General features: G+C 40.6%; 1 protein-coding gene across 2 annotated transcripts in view; it reads left to right on the top strand.

Moving 5' to 3' along the window:
- Nucleotides 1–18,869, top strand: part of LOC136436303 (integrin-linked protein kinase-like) — a 30,849-nt gene that overhangs the window by 7,548 nt on the left and 4,432 nt on the right. The window contains exons 2-12 of one of the 2 annotated variants that reach the window (XM_066430157.1): nucleotides 4,790–4,955; nucleotides 7,625–7,720; nucleotides 10,870–10,966; nucleotides 11,200–11,247; nucleotides 13,380–13,412; nucleotides 13,561–13,646; nucleotides 13,978–14,087; nucleotides 14,436–14,557; nucleotides 17,395–17,516; nucleotides 17,952–18,051; nucleotides 18,530–18,603. In XM_066430157.1, coding sequence (XP_066286254.1) covers nucleotides 4,790–4,955; nucleotides 7,625–7,720; nucleotides 10,870–10,966; nucleotides 11,200–11,247; nucleotides 13,380–13,412; nucleotides 13,561–13,646; nucleotides 13,978–14,087; nucleotides 14,436–14,557; nucleotides 17,395–17,516; nucleotides 17,952–18,051; nucleotides 18,530–18,588 — 1,039 coding nt within the window. In that variant the 3' untranslated portion in view covers nucleotides 18,589–18,603. Of the gene's footprint in view, nucleotides 1–4,789; nucleotides 4,956–7,624; nucleotides 7,721–10,869; nucleotides 10,967–11,199; nucleotides 11,248–13,379; nucleotides 13,413–13,560; nucleotides 13,647–13,977; nucleotides 14,088–14,435; nucleotides 14,558–17,394; nucleotides 17,517–17,951; nucleotides 18,052–18,529; nucleotides 18,604–18,869 lie in introns of those variants that run through there. The other variant, XM_066430156.1, reaches the window with a different exon arrangement.

Below are 18,869 nucleotides of genomic sequence, written 5' to 3'. Positions count from 1 at the left end.
CCCCTGTAGGAAGGCCTAGTGGTGTAGGCTAGGATCCCCCCTCCCCTTATAAAAGAATTCCAGCAATGCCCAGCCAGCTGATTGCAGGAGTCTCCCTGACATAGTGCGAGGGGAATCCTTGACCGTTTTTGGCGCTGTTCCTCTGTTAAACCAGCTGAAAAGCATTTCTTGAACAGGAAAATGACCTTCAATTAGATATAACCTCATACGCACTCAACCTGTGATCCCAAACCACCACAGATCACTCCATTTAGCTCAAGCTCCAGCATTTGTAAGAATCATGACAATCACAGCTGCTGAAAGAAGCCATGGAGTTGTTTATCATATCAATGAAAGGTTTGTTGCCATATCAACTTTCCAAGCTGTTGTTACTGTTATTGTTAGAGTCCATTCCAAGTCACCAAGAGGGTTGTTATTGTCCTAATTTACAAATGTTTTCAATCTATTGTAATTATTTGTGTGATAGATTTCATACTTTAGAAATATTTGGAATGTGATTTGAACTTAATAAATATTTCTCCGGTTTTCTGAAACTTTAGAAATATTCATCATATGGAATATGATATTTCTAACAGTTTCTAAATAATGGTAACGGCATATTACCATTATTTACAATTTCCTACCATTTTTTACCATTATTTGTAACATCTTTATTAATAGGTCAGAGGGCTGGGAAGAAAGCAATTCACACATCCTTGCGAAGTATAGGGAAGAATGCTTTCCACAAAAGACCCAACAGTGTCCCACAGTGAAGTCTAAAGATGTACAAAAGCAGAATTAAGGGCCGGATTAGCACCTACTTTTATGGGGGCAATCACCATTCTACCATTGTTAACCATTTTCTAGCATTTTCTGTTAATATTTCTAAAAGTGAAAGAATCACATCAACGTTTAGAAATTATTCTAAATAAAGAGATTTTTGTTCAGTTCCTTTCAAAATATTTCTAAATTATCTAATCGACTTCAAATAAATTCATATTTCTATATTCAATCTTTTAGAAAAATTTAGAACTATTGTAAGTCAGATATTCTTTTATTAGAATTTTTTCTAAATTATTTCAAATATTATTATAAAACCCTCTTGGTGACTTGGAATGGACTCTATGTAACTGCTGTTGATGACAGTATTGTGGCATCGCGGTGGCGTTAATAGCAGCGTGTTTGGCCTAGAACCCAAAGGTCCTGGGTTTGAATCCTGCCCTTTAACGTTGTGCCCTTGGGAAAGGCACTTTACACGAATTTTGTAACTTCACTCCGGTGAAAATGAGTACCTAGCTTCAGATAGGGACGTCCTTCGGATAGGAAGTTAAATGAACGTCCGTTTTACAAGTCTTAGAGCAGAAGCATATTTTACATATTTTACAATTCCATGTTTTTTCTGTGGTACTGTATTTTCTGTCATCTGCTGTAGTTTCAGCTACTTGTCCCTGAAGTGAACCATAAAGTCAAGAACCCCTGTCAATATTATCCTAGGGCAATGGAGCAATGAAAACGGTACCCTTGACTTCCCATACTGTGTACACAACTTTGCTGTTGATTGACAATAGACAGGGACTGAATGAGGCTCTCCATGTTTCTGGCGGTAACCTTTAGAATTATTCTGAACAAGGTCGGCTCAGCTGGAGTCAGGAATGTGGATGGCAAGATGGGAATGATAACAATTCAAGGGCAACTTGATTTTCCGTCTAGTACTTCAAAGGGGAACGGGTTTTGTTCGCGTGAAGGATTTTCGCGTACGCGCGAAAAATTTTCGCTGGAAAATTTGAAATGGATTCATTTATAGGTTCAAAATATCAAAGTAATTTTATCATCAAAATTTGTCTCCCTTGGGAATAGACTTGTTTTTTTGTTTTCTTGAATTTCAAAAATCCTTTGAAATTTTTTGGGTGTAACACCTTAGATTTGTAAACCTTCAATTCCCTTCGGATCAACTAATTTGCATATTTTAACGCACAAATGATCAAAATTACAGGCAAACTTTTCCCCTGCATGGGAGTGGGCATGGTGTGGTGTGGTTTGGTGTGTGCTATTCCCAAGGGAGACAAATTTTGATGATAAAATAACTTTGATATTTTGAACCTATAAATGAATTCTCCATTTCAAATTTTCCACGCGAAAATTTTCCATGTGTACGCGAAAATTCTTAATGCGAACAAAACCCCAACCCCTTCAAAGTACTCCATGAACATTCATCTGCTGAGCCACTTTGAAAACAGTGTGTTTGACTTTGAGATATCTCTATTGTAAACCCCCCAAGTATGCACTGACAATTAGTATGGTATGCAGGAGTGCATTATGATAAACTGGGGAGGTTGCATTGGAGATCTCTTTAGATGCAATTTTTCAGGGTGGTTTATATGTGACCTGGCAGAATTATGTTAGTAAATATTATATTTGAATCTGAAAGACATCCTCTAGTCATACCAAGAGTACTGTAACTTTTATGTTCAATAATTCAGATGGCAGCCCCAGAAGAATTTTAGCCTAGTATTCCCCTCTTCTAGCTCAGGTCCATTCCTCTGATCCCTTCCAAATAGTCTGTCAGCCATTGACTGAGAGACCAGTGTTCTCGCCAGCCTGAAATTTTTACCCGTCATTTCAATTTTCCTGTCGGGAAGAACATATCGAGCGCCGAAGGCGCGAGGCGTCGCGCCGGAGGCGTGACCATCCTAGGGGGGTCCGGGGGTATTCTCCCCCGGAAAATTTTGGAATCTAGACCCTCTGAAACGCTATTTCCTGCATTTTGAGGGGCAAATTTCTTGGTAGAATAAGCTTAGTTTAATGACATCTCTTTCGGTGAAAAATTACACAAGGGTTTCAGGCTTAATTTTGGGGGGAGGCGTGCCGTCGATCATCGCGGTAAGATCGAATGTTCACACACAAGCTACATTTCTATGTTGTATACAATCGGCAAAGAAAAGAAAATCAAGCACAACAAAACTTTATTACGTATCTACGTCCTACAAAAAATACACACAGAATAAGTCGGCAAAATTAAAATTTTTCAACACTTGTCCCGTATGCTCCCTGTATTTATTGAACATAATGAGAAATTTGACACCCTACTTTGAGAAAGAACGCCATAAAGACGTCCATTTTTTCTCCCATGTTTTCCACGGTTAATTTCTCCGGTAACTGCACTGAATGTCTTCAAAAGCTGTCGATTCAAGCCTTCCAACAGCCGCTTCGTTGTGCGATCCTTGCGATCCCCGCCATTCCTCTAACATCTCGCAAATTCACGCTTAGCTGAAATCACGCGAGTAGTGAGACTCGCATGTCATTGGTCGGTATTTCTTGACGCGACGGAGACGACGCACTGTGATTGGTGGAATAGAATATCTGACGCCTGTTTACCATTTCTTACGGTAAGAAAGCGCATTCAACTCAGCCGCCGCGGCTTGAAACTTTAATAATGTTTTACAGATTACAGAAAGCCTGATAGCTATAGGAATATTTCTGAATTTTTAGGCTTCTTTGATAACAATAACTGACGGTGAACCGAGAGGGAAAAAACAGAAATAAACGTCAGCCCGATGCGACCAGCCAAAACTGTGGGGAGGGCGGCGCATGACGCCGAGTTTTCGGCGGCCACCAAATACATGTACTAGTATCCACCACGGCGCTCTTTGTGTGGCTGGGGTTGTCGCCGGCGGGCATTAGAAATGATCTAGATCGCCCTCGTCGCGATTTTCCGGTGATCCTCTGGAGTTTTTGCAAAATTCTAAACTCTGTCTAAATATCTTTACACACCTATTTTTATCCATTAAAAATGACGGGTTGGGCAAAAATTTTGTCCGTCATGAGCGACAAAAACCTGTCAAATGACGGGAGGACGGGCGCTGGCGAGAACACTGCGAGAGACATTGACTTTTGAATATTCACCTACAGTAATCATGAAATATAGGAGAGAATTTTGAATGGATCCAAGTTGCACAGTCTTCATAACAGGGTTTAAACAGGATTTCAAAAGCTCTGTCCTGTTATGCTACTTCTGAGAAATGTTCAATAACTGAAATGATGCAGGACCAAAATTTGATTCAAATTTTAAATGGGAACATAGACCAGACTATACTGCAGAGAAGCGATTAAAGGAGTGAACCAGACCTAGAATAGGCAGTAGTAGTGGACAACCTCAAGTCAACCGTACACACGCCACATCTTCAGAAAAGATTCTGGAGCCACATAGTTCCCGTTTAGATCTTTATTTGAGCCCACACCCAGACTAGTTTCGCCAGAGCTAGAATAGGATTATTGATTCCAGGCTAGAAGAGTTGAAGGTCATGGTCAGGGTGGTGACTAGCTGATGAAACACAGCGGTGTGGTTATCACGCTGCAGCTTCAACAGCTTGTAGGTGTCAGCCTTCAACTGCCTGTCTGAATCTGTAAATTTTATACATGTCTGAACACTTAGCATTGACATGGTGGGAATAGAGGAACAACTTTTGGTAAACACTATATGTTGGAAAAACAAAATAAAGAGGTATGACAGACTGGCTTGACAATTTTTTGACAGTTAAAAGAGTCAGGGTCAGCTGTTAGGTAGATTTCCATGTAAATAGTTGCAATGATCTATATCATCTTTACATTTTGTGTAACCCTCACCTCCTCAGTCCTGTCCTCGATTATTTTCATGAATAGATAAAGGTTCAAAGAAAGAAAACAAAACAAAGTCAGTTGTATGTCATATCTTGCAGCACCATTTATTTTCGTAAACCACCATATATTTTGGACAATAAGTTACAAGTTCAACTTCTGCAAAACTAACTTCAAACTTGGCCATGTCTTCCAGGGACGACCACGGTTTCAGTCCGCTGCACTGGGCGGCCAGGGAGGGCAGGTTGAACATTGTGGAGCTGCTGATTGGTCGAGGAGCCCGCATCAACGCCTGCAACATGGGGGACGACACGGCTCTTCATCTTGCAGCCAGCCACGGGCACAGGGACGTCGTGCTCAAGGTGGGGGCAAGGATGCAGATATCTGTATCTGTACAGGGTTGGACAAATCCATTGGCCCAATTGCCCTGCTGTATAGCCAGTATAGCTGCCCTATGGCGTAACACACCAGCTTCTGTATCTGTATAGCGTATAACTGTATAACTGCCCTCCGGAGTAACACAGAAGATTTGCAGGCATGGACACAGCTTTCTACATTACACTGAACGATCTGTCACACCTAACTGTTGCACATCAAGCTGCAAACCTTATCTAATGATCATCCTGTTCTTGGTGGCAATGAGTTCCACTCTACGATAATTCAAGGGAAAAACAAATTTGTGAACACCTCAATCCAGGATTGATAACTCAGGTACTTGAAGTGATGACTAGTACTGTTTCTTGTTCTTTTCTGAGCTGGTATTAGATACTTGGATACATGTATTTAGATGCAAAATTTGTATTTCCCTAGAAATAGTAGAACTTTCCTAGAGTGGAAGCTGTCGCCACCAAACAATGCTTGCAGCTAGATGTGCAAAGGTTACGTATGACAGGTCATTCAGTGTAATATAACCAGCTGCTGCCACACTACAGATACGGAAACTGGTGTGTTACACTTAATGGCAGCTATACCAGCTCTTAAGATACAGATACAAAATAATGCAGACTTTACCATAAAAACATCCTAAAACCGTCGTCACACAGGGGAGTGTGTGAACACTCAAAAAGGATATTTTCGTGCAGGGGGTTCTCATGATCACTGCGCAGGTCATCACTGAGCCCCGTAGACTGTCTTTGTTGATGGTCCCTGAAATACACTGTGCCTCTACTAGACTATAGTGACAGAAACAGGTCTAGAACACTACCTGGTGCTTGGACTATGTTTGTCCATATTTGGATATCCACCTCCATATTTGGTCATGTTTGTCTGGCTGGACTGGTGGAAACTAATCAGAAAGGATAAATTGAATTTGCAGAGGTCAGATTAACTGGTCCAATGGAGCCTGTCTTGACATTCCCTTAGTAACTGTCCCATCTGTCCCCTGTGGGGCAGTGTGTTACTCTCTTCTGATTGACAGTTTACCTAGATTAATCCCCAATATATATGTGTGTCACGGTAGAGGTTGCAGTCTGGCAGAATTGCCGATTTGACTGGTAGGGATCCCGATTAGAGTTGACAGAGACTACAATCTGGATGCTAGGAATGTGTTAGGGTGGTCCCCCATTTATAACTCCCAAGTTTAAAGTCTACACATTGATCTAATGTGACGTTAATCAAAGTTTTGACTATCTTTTATGGAAATATTGTTAAAATTTATGGAATCCAAACGAGATCTGTACTAGCAGAATCTGGGGATTAGAGTGTCTGTCAACAGAGAGTCAGGAATTCTACCAGGTCACAATCTCTAACCAGACATATATAAATGTTTTTTTGTTTGTTTTTTTGATTAGGAGAATCAGAATACTGTAAGTATTCAAACTTTTTTGGCTCTTTTATTTTCATGGTTTTCGCAGTGGCCACTCCAAAGTAAATTCATGACGCCACTGATATGTCTCCTCTGTGAGATTCATATACTACAGAATTGTTTCAACTGCAAATTCAAAGCACTGTGAAAACCTGCTCTCCTACTGAAAAATAAAACCAACGGGAAAGTAAATGAATCTATGGTACATGTAGCTGGTCCTGTTTTGTGTAGCTCTGATATTTACAAACTTGTTCAGTTTTTGTGCTGAAGTCAACAGTTTCATCAGTCAGCACAGGAAGTTGAAAGAAGTTCCCAGTGACATTGAACTTGTAAGGTTAGACAGTCATGGCCCACTTCCATCAAGAGTTGCTGACACTGATCCCCAGACACTCTCCATGGTCTGCTGCCCAGACTAAACTACACCCACTCCCGGGACCCACAGGCTTCACCTATGGATGGTTTAGAACAAGCTGTTCGGGGCCCAAAACTACATCACTTTTTCCTGACATCAAAAGCTAGCTGCTACCTAAAAGACCATAACATGTCCAGAACAAAGGATACAAAACACAGAAGTTCTGCTGTAGTACCAAGGAGAGCTGCCAGGAGGCCCAAAATCGATATTGAGCTCCATCTTCCCAAAACCTACCCGCATATGAAATATCATCACATTGGATCAAGAGCTTCTTAAGTTATGCTAACTAGAATTAGCAACACAGACAGACAGACAGACAAACGACCGAAAACAATCCCTCCATATGATTATAAGGATGACTGTAGACTCTCCATGGTCTGTGGCCCAGACTAAACTACACCCACTCCTTGAGACCCTGCTGCTCCAGGCTTCACCCTCTGCTGGTTTATAACACTGTTTGTCTGTCTTCCTGCCAAGGGAGGACATGTATATCAAGTTCAAGTCTGAAAGACATTCAGTGTCATGCCTTCGAGTAACAGAGCTATCAACCCAGGACTGATGTGGTCAAAAATTAGTTTTGCCCCAGAACTATCATAGGGTGTTTGCTACCAAGTACAGTAGAGGCATCCTCATTAGATAACTTCAAACAACCTTACAGCTAGATGTCGAAAGGTTAGGTTTGACAGGTCATTCAGTGTTATGTAACCAGCTACTGCCATGCTGTGAGATATGATTAGATTAGATAAGAATCAGTAATTTGGTTATTTTCCAACTTACATTCTTTTTTTAATCTATTCTTTTATCCCTTCTCACAGCTGCTGCAACACAAGGCTGACATCAATGCAATGAACGAACACGGCAACACACCTCTCCACTATGCCTGCTTCTGGTCACAGGACATCATAGCAGAGGTTGGTTTGTTTGAGCTGTTGTTTATTAAAAAAAAACTCAATCGGCCTATCGGCCACTTTTTATTCAGGTACTGAGACTAAGAGACAAATTACTTGATTAAAGTCATAATGAACCCATTAATATTTAGTCATAATAAATCCATATACATGTACATGCATCCTTACACATACGTACATAGTATTACAAAACACATAACAAGATGGAAGTTGCCATGGTGTATAGTCCAGGTACCATTGCATATGAGATGCTTCCCACTATATAGGGGAGGGGTTGGAAAGAGAACCAAAACAGTCTGTGAGACTATTCCTGTCGGGTCACAATGAGGTTAAGGATATTTTGGTGGGATGTCTGTCAGGGGGTGTGTCAGAGCCTGCTGGGATAGGTGATGTCATTGACAGCTGAGGATGCTGGGAATGTGGCGAGGGACAGAGCTGTCGTAATCGTGTCGAAATATTTATGTGTCCAAGCCTTGTTTAGGTTCCAGTGAAAACTGATAGCTGAGTGCAGAGAAAAAACAAACCAATCAGAGGAAACAATCGATTGTAGATATTTATCAAAGCTGCCAGCTAGGCCACACTGATTTATGATTAGTTTCTTGTTGATTTAGAAGAAATAATGCCGAACTAGATTACTTTATCAACATGAAAACTTGAACATGAAAACTGAGTTTGTAGAGAAAGTACAAACAGTTATACACTTACCGCAGATACATGTACATATAGCGAGATACAAATTTTCCACCCATCTCTCATCTTTACGGCTTGCTCAGTTTTTACTTAAAAATGTCTAAGAACCAAGCAAGTAAATTGGTACGGCCTTAATCTTGAGATCTTCGCATGCATGTCCTTTTAAAATCTGGCCAAAGCAAGCAGTCTTGCAATGCTGCTTTCTTTCATCTGATAAGCTCACTATTGACTTTCTCGTCTTATTACATTGCTGAGAAGTAACCAAGGCAACAAGGCCATGGTAATTAGGTTTAAATCAGACATCTTGCAGACTTCACCCTCAGGGTTATTGGCAGGGCTTAGGTTTTTTTCATCGACAGGATCCTTGTATCCATGTATTGGTGTCTATCATATCAACCATGCTGGGCTCTCAATTTGCTCAGAAATATCAGACAATTTGTAGTTCAATTAATATTCTTATTCTGTAGGACTGTCTAATAGTCCTCCATATTACAGACATCTAGAAAAGGGTCTGCATGGGGGATCCCTACAACGCCTCAAGGTGAATATAGAAGAACCCCCTAAAATCAAGGAAGGCAATTATGCAAAATTCCCCATGAAAACAAAAAATAGGGAAATAAAAATAGGCTGCCTATGCCTCATGGAAAAGAGCATGCAGGCCCTCTTTGAAGTTTTAAAAAACTAAAAATCGATTAAACCTCACAAATATTGGCAGTGACAGAAAATTGGTCATTGGGCAATAGTTTAGTATGCCAAAAAGCGGAAGTCTAGCTACGTGTAACCTGACATAATTCATTAAAGGAAAAGCTGGACAATTTGTTTGGCATAGCTTCAGTTAGCCTGAATGCCTGAGACTGTTTCCAGGGCCTCCATAGTCCAACTTTAGGGCCAACATGCCTCCAAGGAAATTCTTCAACAGGCCCCCCTGAGTTAAATCCTGAAAAACGATAGATATTATAGAGATCGGGGGTTTGGCATCCAGGTTAGGCTACTGCAATCTCTAGTATGAGGTTGATACCTTTGGGGGATTAGATTGTGAAATATCACCAGTGCCCAACTAAATTTGTTTTCCATTCTTGTGTAAGTTTTCTCAATCCCTGGGATGAGTTACAGCCTGTGTACATGTAAGTGGAAGAAGAAGCACACAGCAGAGCTAACACAACTTTGGTATTGGAAATTTTACATCATGATCCAAGAATCTCCCCGGGAATCTAGAGTATGATATGATATGGTACTAGTGATAAAACCACCCAAGGTGGTATGTATGATTAGCCTGAGTACCATCCTCTGTAGTGAACGCTGGCCCCCCAAAAATTCTGTGGTTAGCAAGCAATTTTTTTTGAGCCAGCGGTCACTACGGAGGATAGTACTTAGGCTAATGTATGATGGTCCAGTAGGGGGACATGGCCCTCCTCTGGAGAGTGGAAGCTCTGGCATTTTGCCTTTTCAAATATAAAGGGAGGCCATTTCCTGGTAGTCTTGTTTTACATCTTACCTAAGATTGCATAATAATGAGACAAGAGAAAAAAATTCAGTAGGAAACTCTATTTCTGAAAATCAGTACGATAGTGCTGGGTCTGGGATTACAGTGATTGAATGGGGATGGAGGAGGAGCACTATTGTTCCATTCCAAGAGGAGGATCAAGCCTCCACCGGCCTTCCTAGGGGGGTAAGGGATTGGAAAATTCAGCTAAAAATAATTGGCCAGGATAGTCAGTTTTCACGGTAAGGTTATCACCTCCTGCAAATGAAACTTCCCTGGCAAATATTCTCCCCATGGCCAGCATAGTTAGTCTGGTACAGACTAAAGGAGGATCTAGGATTGATCATGTGCCAAGATCTCCACCCAAGTTCATTTGACCCAGTTGTTGTTGAAAGTACAGACACCCTCAGTGGGACATGTGTATTTTGGGCCCTTCACTGCCTTTTAGGGCTAGAGTAGTTTTCCAGCTGCTGAATGGAAAGCACTCATGTCTGGACAAATTTGGAGAGCGTCCACCGTTTGTTAATCCCCCAGCCACGTTCACACACCCTGATAGAGAGGAAAATAGGAACGGTCTCTTCCTAAATGCTACAGATAAAGGAGAAATGTGATTCATAGAACAACTATTTGTGCTGCTGTCAAACAGTTGAAATTTGATATCTTTAAAATGGTTGTTTTATTTTGTCTAGCAACAAATCACAGCTCAAATGACCTTTAGCCTTGAAAGTCAAGTCACATTATTCAAACTTTTTATTAAAGGTATGAAGAAAGCTGTGCCTAATTAACCTGGTCATACTTTCCATTTACAGATGCATGTAAGTCATGCACTACCGACAGTCTTTCTAAATGTCTATTTAGCAGTTCTTCTTGACTATCTCTTCTGTTGTAGCTATCTATTTATTCATTTATCTAGCAATACTGAACGTATGCAAAGGAATAAAAAGAACAAACAGCCAAACTTGTTTTTGTACTTTTCCAGGACCTTGTGACCAACGGTGCCCTGGTTGGTGTGTGCAACAAGTATGGGGAGACGCCAGTGGACAAGGCCAAACCCCATTTGGCCAAGCTCGTCAACGGTACCCTAACGAAATAAAACTTTCTTAGAATATAGTCGGATTTATTTAAGACCTTTGTTAGATCGCTCTTTTTCATGAAACGAATGACATTTGAGTTCTGTTTGTTGTTGTTTTTTTGTACAAAAATGTAAATGTTTTATGCAACGTCTAGTAAAGGGAATGGATTTTGTATATAGTGAATCAAAGAGTATTGCCAGATTATCCTGACTAGATTATGTTTTTGTCTTACACAGAGAGGGCGTCAGCTTTGGGCCAAGAAACTGGCAAAGTGCCTTACAAAGGTAAGATATGTTGCGCCATCACGAAATGTCTTAGAAGTGGACCTGGTTGGTTCTTGGAGGATGTGGAAAAATGTCAAAAAATGCATCATGCGTATAAGATTCATTAAATTGTAAAAGGTACCTGACTAAACATCCTATTCGCTGTTTAGGCAAATAAAACTGTAAACAAATTCTTGACACAAACACAAGCCTCTATGATCCGTCCCAAAATGGTCACATCTTTCTACACTAGATTAGGTGGTTTGAATCAAAGTTGAACTGTAATTTCCAATACAAAAAGTTGGACTTACCCAAATTTTCGACTGGCAAACTCCAGTCTTTGTCAAGGTATGAGCAATCCACCGCTTCTGTGATGTCACGTTATGCAGATAGAACACTGAGTGACTCAGTGAGCAGTGGATCACAAGTTGGAAATTACAGCTCAGCTTCGATTCAGAATGACTTCTACCAACACAGATGAAGTTCCAAGCGTTGTATCACTTTCTATACAAACCTTCCACATACACTGTGAACTCTTCACTTCTGTCTCTGCTGCTATTGGCTCTCACACACAGGAACAGTACATCGTAAGTACACTATCAAAACTTAAATCCTTCCCACACCTTTTGTTGTATGGCAGCAGTGCCCATCTCCGTTTCTATGGCTTTTGGGCCACACATGGCCACTTCTGTTGGGGGGCTAGTCTGCAGGCATTGGGGTGTGTTTAACTCCCAAACTCTTATAAGTACTGGGTACTAAGCAGAGAAAGCAGTAACGTTTTGCACTGTAGACCAACTCAATAGTAAACTGTGAAACAATGTATTTGTACTCACTCATTTTGGGTCAGAATTTTGTATTTAATATCATACTCTGGACTTTTTAATAAGTTCAAATTTATCTTGGGTCTGAAATCTTATACGGTACTTGAAGCTACTTCATTGTCTTAATAAGTTTTTATGAACAATCCTCCCTATGCCACCTTGAGTTTCTACATGTGCAAAAGGTGTTTCCTCACGTAAACTGCATAATGAACAATTTTGTCTCAGCCAGCTTCAAAACAAAACAAACTTGCGATCAGTCGCAATCCTCACTTGGCTTACAGAACATGTATGTTAATGGTAATTAGATCGGGTGAAGAGGCAATGAATTGTCTCCAATTAATGGTTTACTAAGCTCATTAATTCAACCAGAGAGTAAAGGATTAACAGTGATCTTTACTGAAGGGATTAGTCCTTATTTGTCAGAGATGATGCTAATCTACATTGTACTAATGCCTTATTGTCTGTGATAAGGCCACTCCAATTTAATCGTTGGTTCTCTGTTCTAAAAGGAAATGCTTAAATGGAAAAAAGTAATGAAAAAAACCCTGTTATGCCTCAGTTTTATGGAGTTAATACAGTCATGTTGAAGTTTTCCTCCCTGCTCTAGATCACTACTAGTGCTGCGTAGCAGAACCCGTACTGTACCGTAAAAATTGATTAGGTATAGGTCCAAAATACCGGATCATGAAGTGCCGGTACTGTACCGATATAAATTTACACCAAGTATGTGCTTATTTTGTGACTGATCTCCTGGCCTCATACAACACCAAACGTGACCAAAGTGACACCTTGGAATAGTGCAACTAATATGCAACAGATCATTCAGGCAGGACGGGAGTTTTGATAGCAAGGCCAAGGGAGTTTGGCAGTAGGAACCCTAGTTATGTTCTTTGAATAATAAGCTGTAAACAGTTTGATTATGTTTCTGTCATTATTGAAGAAGTTCAGTAAAACACATGTTAATTTTTCAAATTGTTCAGGTACAGGGACATGTCCGGACCTGTACCTAAACCTTTGTACCTGTACCTGTACCTGATGTTACGTTTAGGTACGCAGCAATAATCTCTACTTTTACAATGTCCTCTTGCTATATTTTCACCTTAAAATGTCTGAGAACCAAGGAGATAAACTGGTGTGACTTGATGCTAATCTCCTCTGTCGTTCACTCTTTACACTGCTTCACACTACTTCAGAGAGTTTACTACATAAAACACAACGTAGGTCAACTTTTCCACAACATTGATACAAACTTTTGCTGTTTTTCTGATACCAGTTTTTGTATGAATACAACAACCATGATTTAATGTTTTTCTTTTGCCATTTTCTTTGCAGAAAATATTTGGAGAGGAACAAAGACAAGAAGTAGTAAGTTCACAATCTTCAACAAAATCTTCCCAGTTTGATTCATCTTGTAACAATTTGTTTTGTGTTGCGTATGAAAACGATCTTAGACCTGTTGAAATCTGCCAAAAATGTTTTATACTTACAATGATTCTTACCATTTTGTCCCCAGGAAATGGAACCCTGTCCAGGCACTCTGGTATTGACATCAAGCAGCTCAATCTACAAGTCAAAATGAACACAAATGCTTCAGGAGAGGTAAGCTCCACACCCCCAAAGCTTGCGTAACAAAGCAAGAAAACAGCCCTATGAGTCTGCGAGCTCCAAAGGGACTTTTTCGGCAGCAATGGAGCCAGTATTCTCCCAATCACCTCACAATCTTTTTAGTGATCGGCGAATGTTTGCAGGTCACTGAGCCCCGTTCAATTAACATGCTGGTAGATTTTTAGCCAAAAAATATGCTTGACTCTCTGGCAGTTTATTCAATTTCTGACTGGTAACGTTACCATCAGTTAGAGAGTCCAAATGCCCAGGCTGTTATCAAAGATAGTGTTTAACTTTGCTAATGATGTCACTGTTCCCTACCCAGCTCTGGAAAGGCATGTGGCAGGGCAATGAGATTGTTGCCAAGATCCTGAAAGTGAGAGACATCAACGCAAGAAAAGCAAGGGACTTTTCTGAAGAGTATCCAAGACTAAGGTAAGTTTCATCCTCTGTTCTATTTTTAGTTTAAACCTTGCATTCATTTTGATGTTCTTTGGTTAACAATGTTGAAGACACATAGTCTAGAAGTTCCAACATTGGTATATTTTATGGAAAGTTGAGATGTTAAAAACATTAAGTCTAAAAATGAATTATTAAGTCTGGAAATGAAACTTGAATGTCTCTATAAATTCACTTATATTATGCCATCTTTATTGTTGTCGTAATTTGTTTATTCATTGAGATAGTGTGCTTTTAGAAATCAATTAGACTTTCCAGACTTTCACTGTATTTCCTGGTTAGTGATCAGTGTTGAAGTAATCTATCTGTAATCCCATGTTGCAGGATTTTCTCCCACCCCAACGTGCTTCCCGTGCTGGGCGCCTGTAACCAGCCTCCTCACCTCGTAGTCATCAACCAGTTCATGCCGTACGGCTCGCTCTTCAACATCCTGCACGAGGGACATGGTAGGTCATCAGGCACGACATGTTTGTACGGTTCTTGGTTGCAAATGTGCTAGATGTTGGCACATCGGCAACCAAATCCGTAGTGTGTTTTTTTGCACACTTTTAGACAGATTAGCCAAAGAGGCTCGGTGGGCGTCACTCCACTGCCAGAAAAGGTTGTGTAAGTGCCTTTCCCAAGGGCACAACTCCGGGGCATGGTGAGCATCGAACCCGGGACCTATTGGTTCTGAGTCCTGCCACACCGACGCCACTGTCCAGGCACGATATGTGGAGGAATGACATTCTTGAAGTAACCTGGAATTCATCCTGTTCTAGCTCCTGTTCACTCCTCTGATTGCTCCTTTGCAGAATGGTCTGTCCTCCGTCTCCATTGAAACTTTTGGTCCTTATGTCCTGCATCATTACGGGAATTAGAGATTTCATAGGGATTTAATTTCCCAATCCTTCTATCTGGAGTTGGTGATTCACTACAAATCACCCGGATAGAGGCCTGGCGAACCTCCGTCTCGTATTAGCCACACGGTGATTTACATCATTCACCCGGGCGGGAGATCTGGCGCATCACCGTCTTGTACGACTGCCAACGAAAGGGTATGTCACCCCGTAAAGGGGCGGTATAATCCTACGCAAGGGGCCAGTTCTGGCCTGTGCACGTACTACTACTACTACTACTAATGGCTGTTGCCATTCTTTCAGGAGGACAGTGTGACTTGAACTTCTTGAAGCCAATCAGAACTGATGCCTATATTCTAGTAGAATACTCAGATGCCAATAATTTGTCTAACGGGGCCCAGACTATTCTGACTAGAAGGGAGCCAGAGCTAGAATAGGATGGTTACCAGGCTACTCTTAGATATTGGGTCTGTTGGATTTTTACTCAATTCTACCCAACAACTTTGAACTTCACACCACTAAACCAAAACACAGACTGTATTTCTTAACAGTGCATGTTTGTTTTGATAGCTGTGTTTGGTTGTTTGATTTAGAAGCTGCAGATTTCTTGATATCTGCCTACAGGGTATATACTGATAGCATATGTAATGCACAAAAAGGCAAAATGTGATGCAAAAATTGTACAGACTGAAGACTGTAGTTTATGATATGCTAAACTGACACCTTAACTGTTGACTGTTGTGTCCCTTGTGCTGTGTTGTAAACTTTGTAATCTCCCTTGAACAATCACTGTCCTTCAGAAATCTGATAATTTGAATTTTTCCATTATTTTGAAAGATTCTGGAGGGGGTAGTCATGACGCTCATTTACCTTTTCCGCTTTCATTTCAATTCAATACCTACCATGTACTCAAAAGATTTTATACTCCTGCTATAGAAACCTAAATGCCCCCATCAATTTGTTTATGGAAGAGTCTTGGTTCCGAGTTGGCCCATGTTCCTCATGTACTTAGAGCCTAACTCCTTGATAGATGATTGAAAATATTGCATTTCTTACTGCTTGTATCTTGTTTCAAACTTAGAGAGATCCTATGTTGCCTTCATTATTGGACCACTCTTCATTTTGTTAGTACATGTAATAGGAAGTTCCTTTTTTTTTGCAGTCATATCTGTTGTGGCTGTATCATTAGTCTTGAATGTCTAGTAGACAATGTTGTCCATCTGTGTGAGTCTTAGTTTACTACAACTTAACCCATTATCAACATTTTTCTGCCAGGTTACATATATATGATCTGCTAGAGTGCATTATACTAGAGCACGTTGCATTGAAGATCTCTTTTGACACGTTTTTCAGGGTGGCAGATATATGTGACCTAGCAGAATTCTGTTGGTACACGCTATAGTATATGCTCAAATCACAAAGTGACATTTCAATTAGACACAAAAGTAGCTTGCATGTTGCACGCTTAGTGTGATAGACCCCACCCTTCCCCCTACCTCTAGAAACCCAACAAAGCAAAGTTATCTGTTGCATGTGTTCAGGTGAAACTGTTTTAGTCGTAACACCTGTGTTATCAGCTGCATGCAGGTGCAAAGCTCTCTCAGGTTGCTTTTCTCTGCCTACCTCTTCTCTTTCAACCAAAGCCATCATTGGATACCATAAATCATCTATTGGTGAGGATTTACTGCTTTTGAGACACAGGCAAGGCACAGATAAAATCTTAAGTTTTGAGATCTTAGCATTATCATAATGTCTGTTAAGGATGGATCAGGAAGGATTAAGGGTGTGTCCAAATGTCTTACTTCTTTTCTTGTTTTGTCTTTTTTCTGTCAACATTCCCATGTAATTATTTTACTGTTGGTAGAAGTTTTGTTCACTCTTACACAATACCTCCTTCCTTGTCTGTCCTTCTTGCTGTGTTGGAGTCATTAGATTAGTTTTTTAGAGAATTGTTTTAGTACAGGCAAACCTGTACAAGTTACCACTTTTACCACAGGCCAGTTTTTGGTGTGTCCCATAAATAATTTTCCCCCTTGACACAAGCAATGAGAATCCTGTCAATAGTGACAGCATGTCCACAAAGACCAGATTTTAGTGGTCCCCTGAGTGGTAGACTGCTTGGGCAGTTTTGATTGTATTCCGACTATATTTTCTGTATCCTGATTTCCTAGAGGAAAATGTGATAGAATAGATTTATTCTACTCAAACCCATAATTTTGATGGTGTGTTCCCAATATAGTTGATGATGTAAAAAATACCTACCCCTTTACTACTTTGAAACTATTTATATATGTGGATAATGTCTTGTGGTTATTTGAACTGATAGTCAACTTCTGCAAATTCTTCTACAAATATAGGGATGTAGGATTTGAATTTGGGCCTATCTTACACGTAGGCCCTTTGTATCAACTACAGTATGATGAACAGAATGCTCTTTGCTGCAGGTATTGTGGTTGACCAGGCACAGGCGTTCAAGTTTGCGCTGGACGTGGCACGAGGGATGGCGTTCCTCCACTCGCTGGAGCCCATGGTACCCAGGCTGTACCTCAACAGTAAACACATCATGGTGAGTGAAGACTTTTACCGGTAGACTCCATGTACAGAATCTATGTTTTCGTTTTGTTTGCCTTATTTGTTTGTTAGTTAGTCTTGGTGTGTGCTGGATTTGTTTCCCACTGGTCCGGGTCCAACGGTCAGTAGAGAGGCAGGAAGTCAGTGAGTGGGAAGATGACCGCAAAGGTACTACTTGCTGGAGTTGCAGGAAATAGAGAACAGAGTTGGTAGAACTAGTCTTTATTTAGACATGACAGTCCAGGTCATTGGAGTGAATGGAAAAGGCTACTAGTTCACGGGGAGGTATTCTGATTTTGATCTTTCTGTTTGTGTTTTCTTTGTCTTTTATATGATTAAATTATGCTAGTTTTTACTTTTGTCCAGTTTGTTTATTAGAATTTACAACATGTGGATTGGATGAGAAAACCTTTGTTTGTTCCCTGCACAGATTGATGAGGACTTGACAGCAAGAATCAACATGGCGGATGTCAAGTTCTCCTTCCAGAATCCCGGCAAGCTCTTCAACCCTGCCTGGTTTGCACCAGAGAGTAAGTACTAACAACTTTCACACTTAACAGGCTTTAAAAAGTTTTGTTTGCATGTTTTGCATGACCAGAGAACCACTGTTAGGCATAGCACACCAGTTTTGTATAGGAAGTAAAAGCTGCCTAAGACTGGACTGTAAGGTTTTATCCACTCACACTGGGATGGAGATGGTACCCTACTCTTTTCAATATGTGTGCTGGGCTCTCCTCAATCTTGGGACCTCCGTAGCTTGAGGTACTCTTTTTCACCTGATTTGAGTGAGGGAGTAGGTGTAAAGTGCCTTTCCCAAGGAGTAAACATTGGGGCCTGCTAGGGATTCTAACCCAGATTCGAGTCAACAACCCTAACCAGAAGATTAACCTTCCTCCTTAAGGAAGAACGATACTTGGAAGCATCTAGTGTTGTGTTGCAGCATTTTTATATATCATCATGGCCTGTAATGAGGGAAACCATGTTATTTGATATCTGTGTGCCTTTCAGTTCTGCAAAAGAAGGAGAATAAGATCAACACAGATGAACTTTCATGCTATCATTCATAAACCAGCTTTCGCCCTACTATATGTTGTATGTTGTGGCAATTGTATATTGTTGTACCATGAATATGACTCAAATGACTGTATATCTCTGCTATATTGTATCTGACCCTTACCTCTGCCCTCATGAAAAGCTGCCTGCGTGCCGATTTGAGCTTATCATGAATAAACAAAGGCTCAAACAAACTTACTACTGACAGTCTTAGGAATCTTCAGATCTGTGGAAGACAGAGAATGAGATCAACAAGCTTTAACTGTTCTATAAATTTGTTGCAGTCCCAGGAATC

This window comes from Branchiostoma lanceolatum, chromosome 6, assembly GCF_035083965.1.
Source record: "Branchiostoma lanceolatum isolate klBraLanc5 chromosome 6, klBraLanc5.hap2, whole genome shotgun sequence".
Lineage (NCBI taxonomy): Eukaryota > Metazoa > Chordata > Leptocardii > Amphioxiformes > Branchiostomatidae > Branchiostoma > Branchiostoma lanceolatum.
The sequence above is the reverse complement of the archived record's forward strand: the minus strand, read 5'-3'. Positions and strand labels throughout refer to the sequence as shown.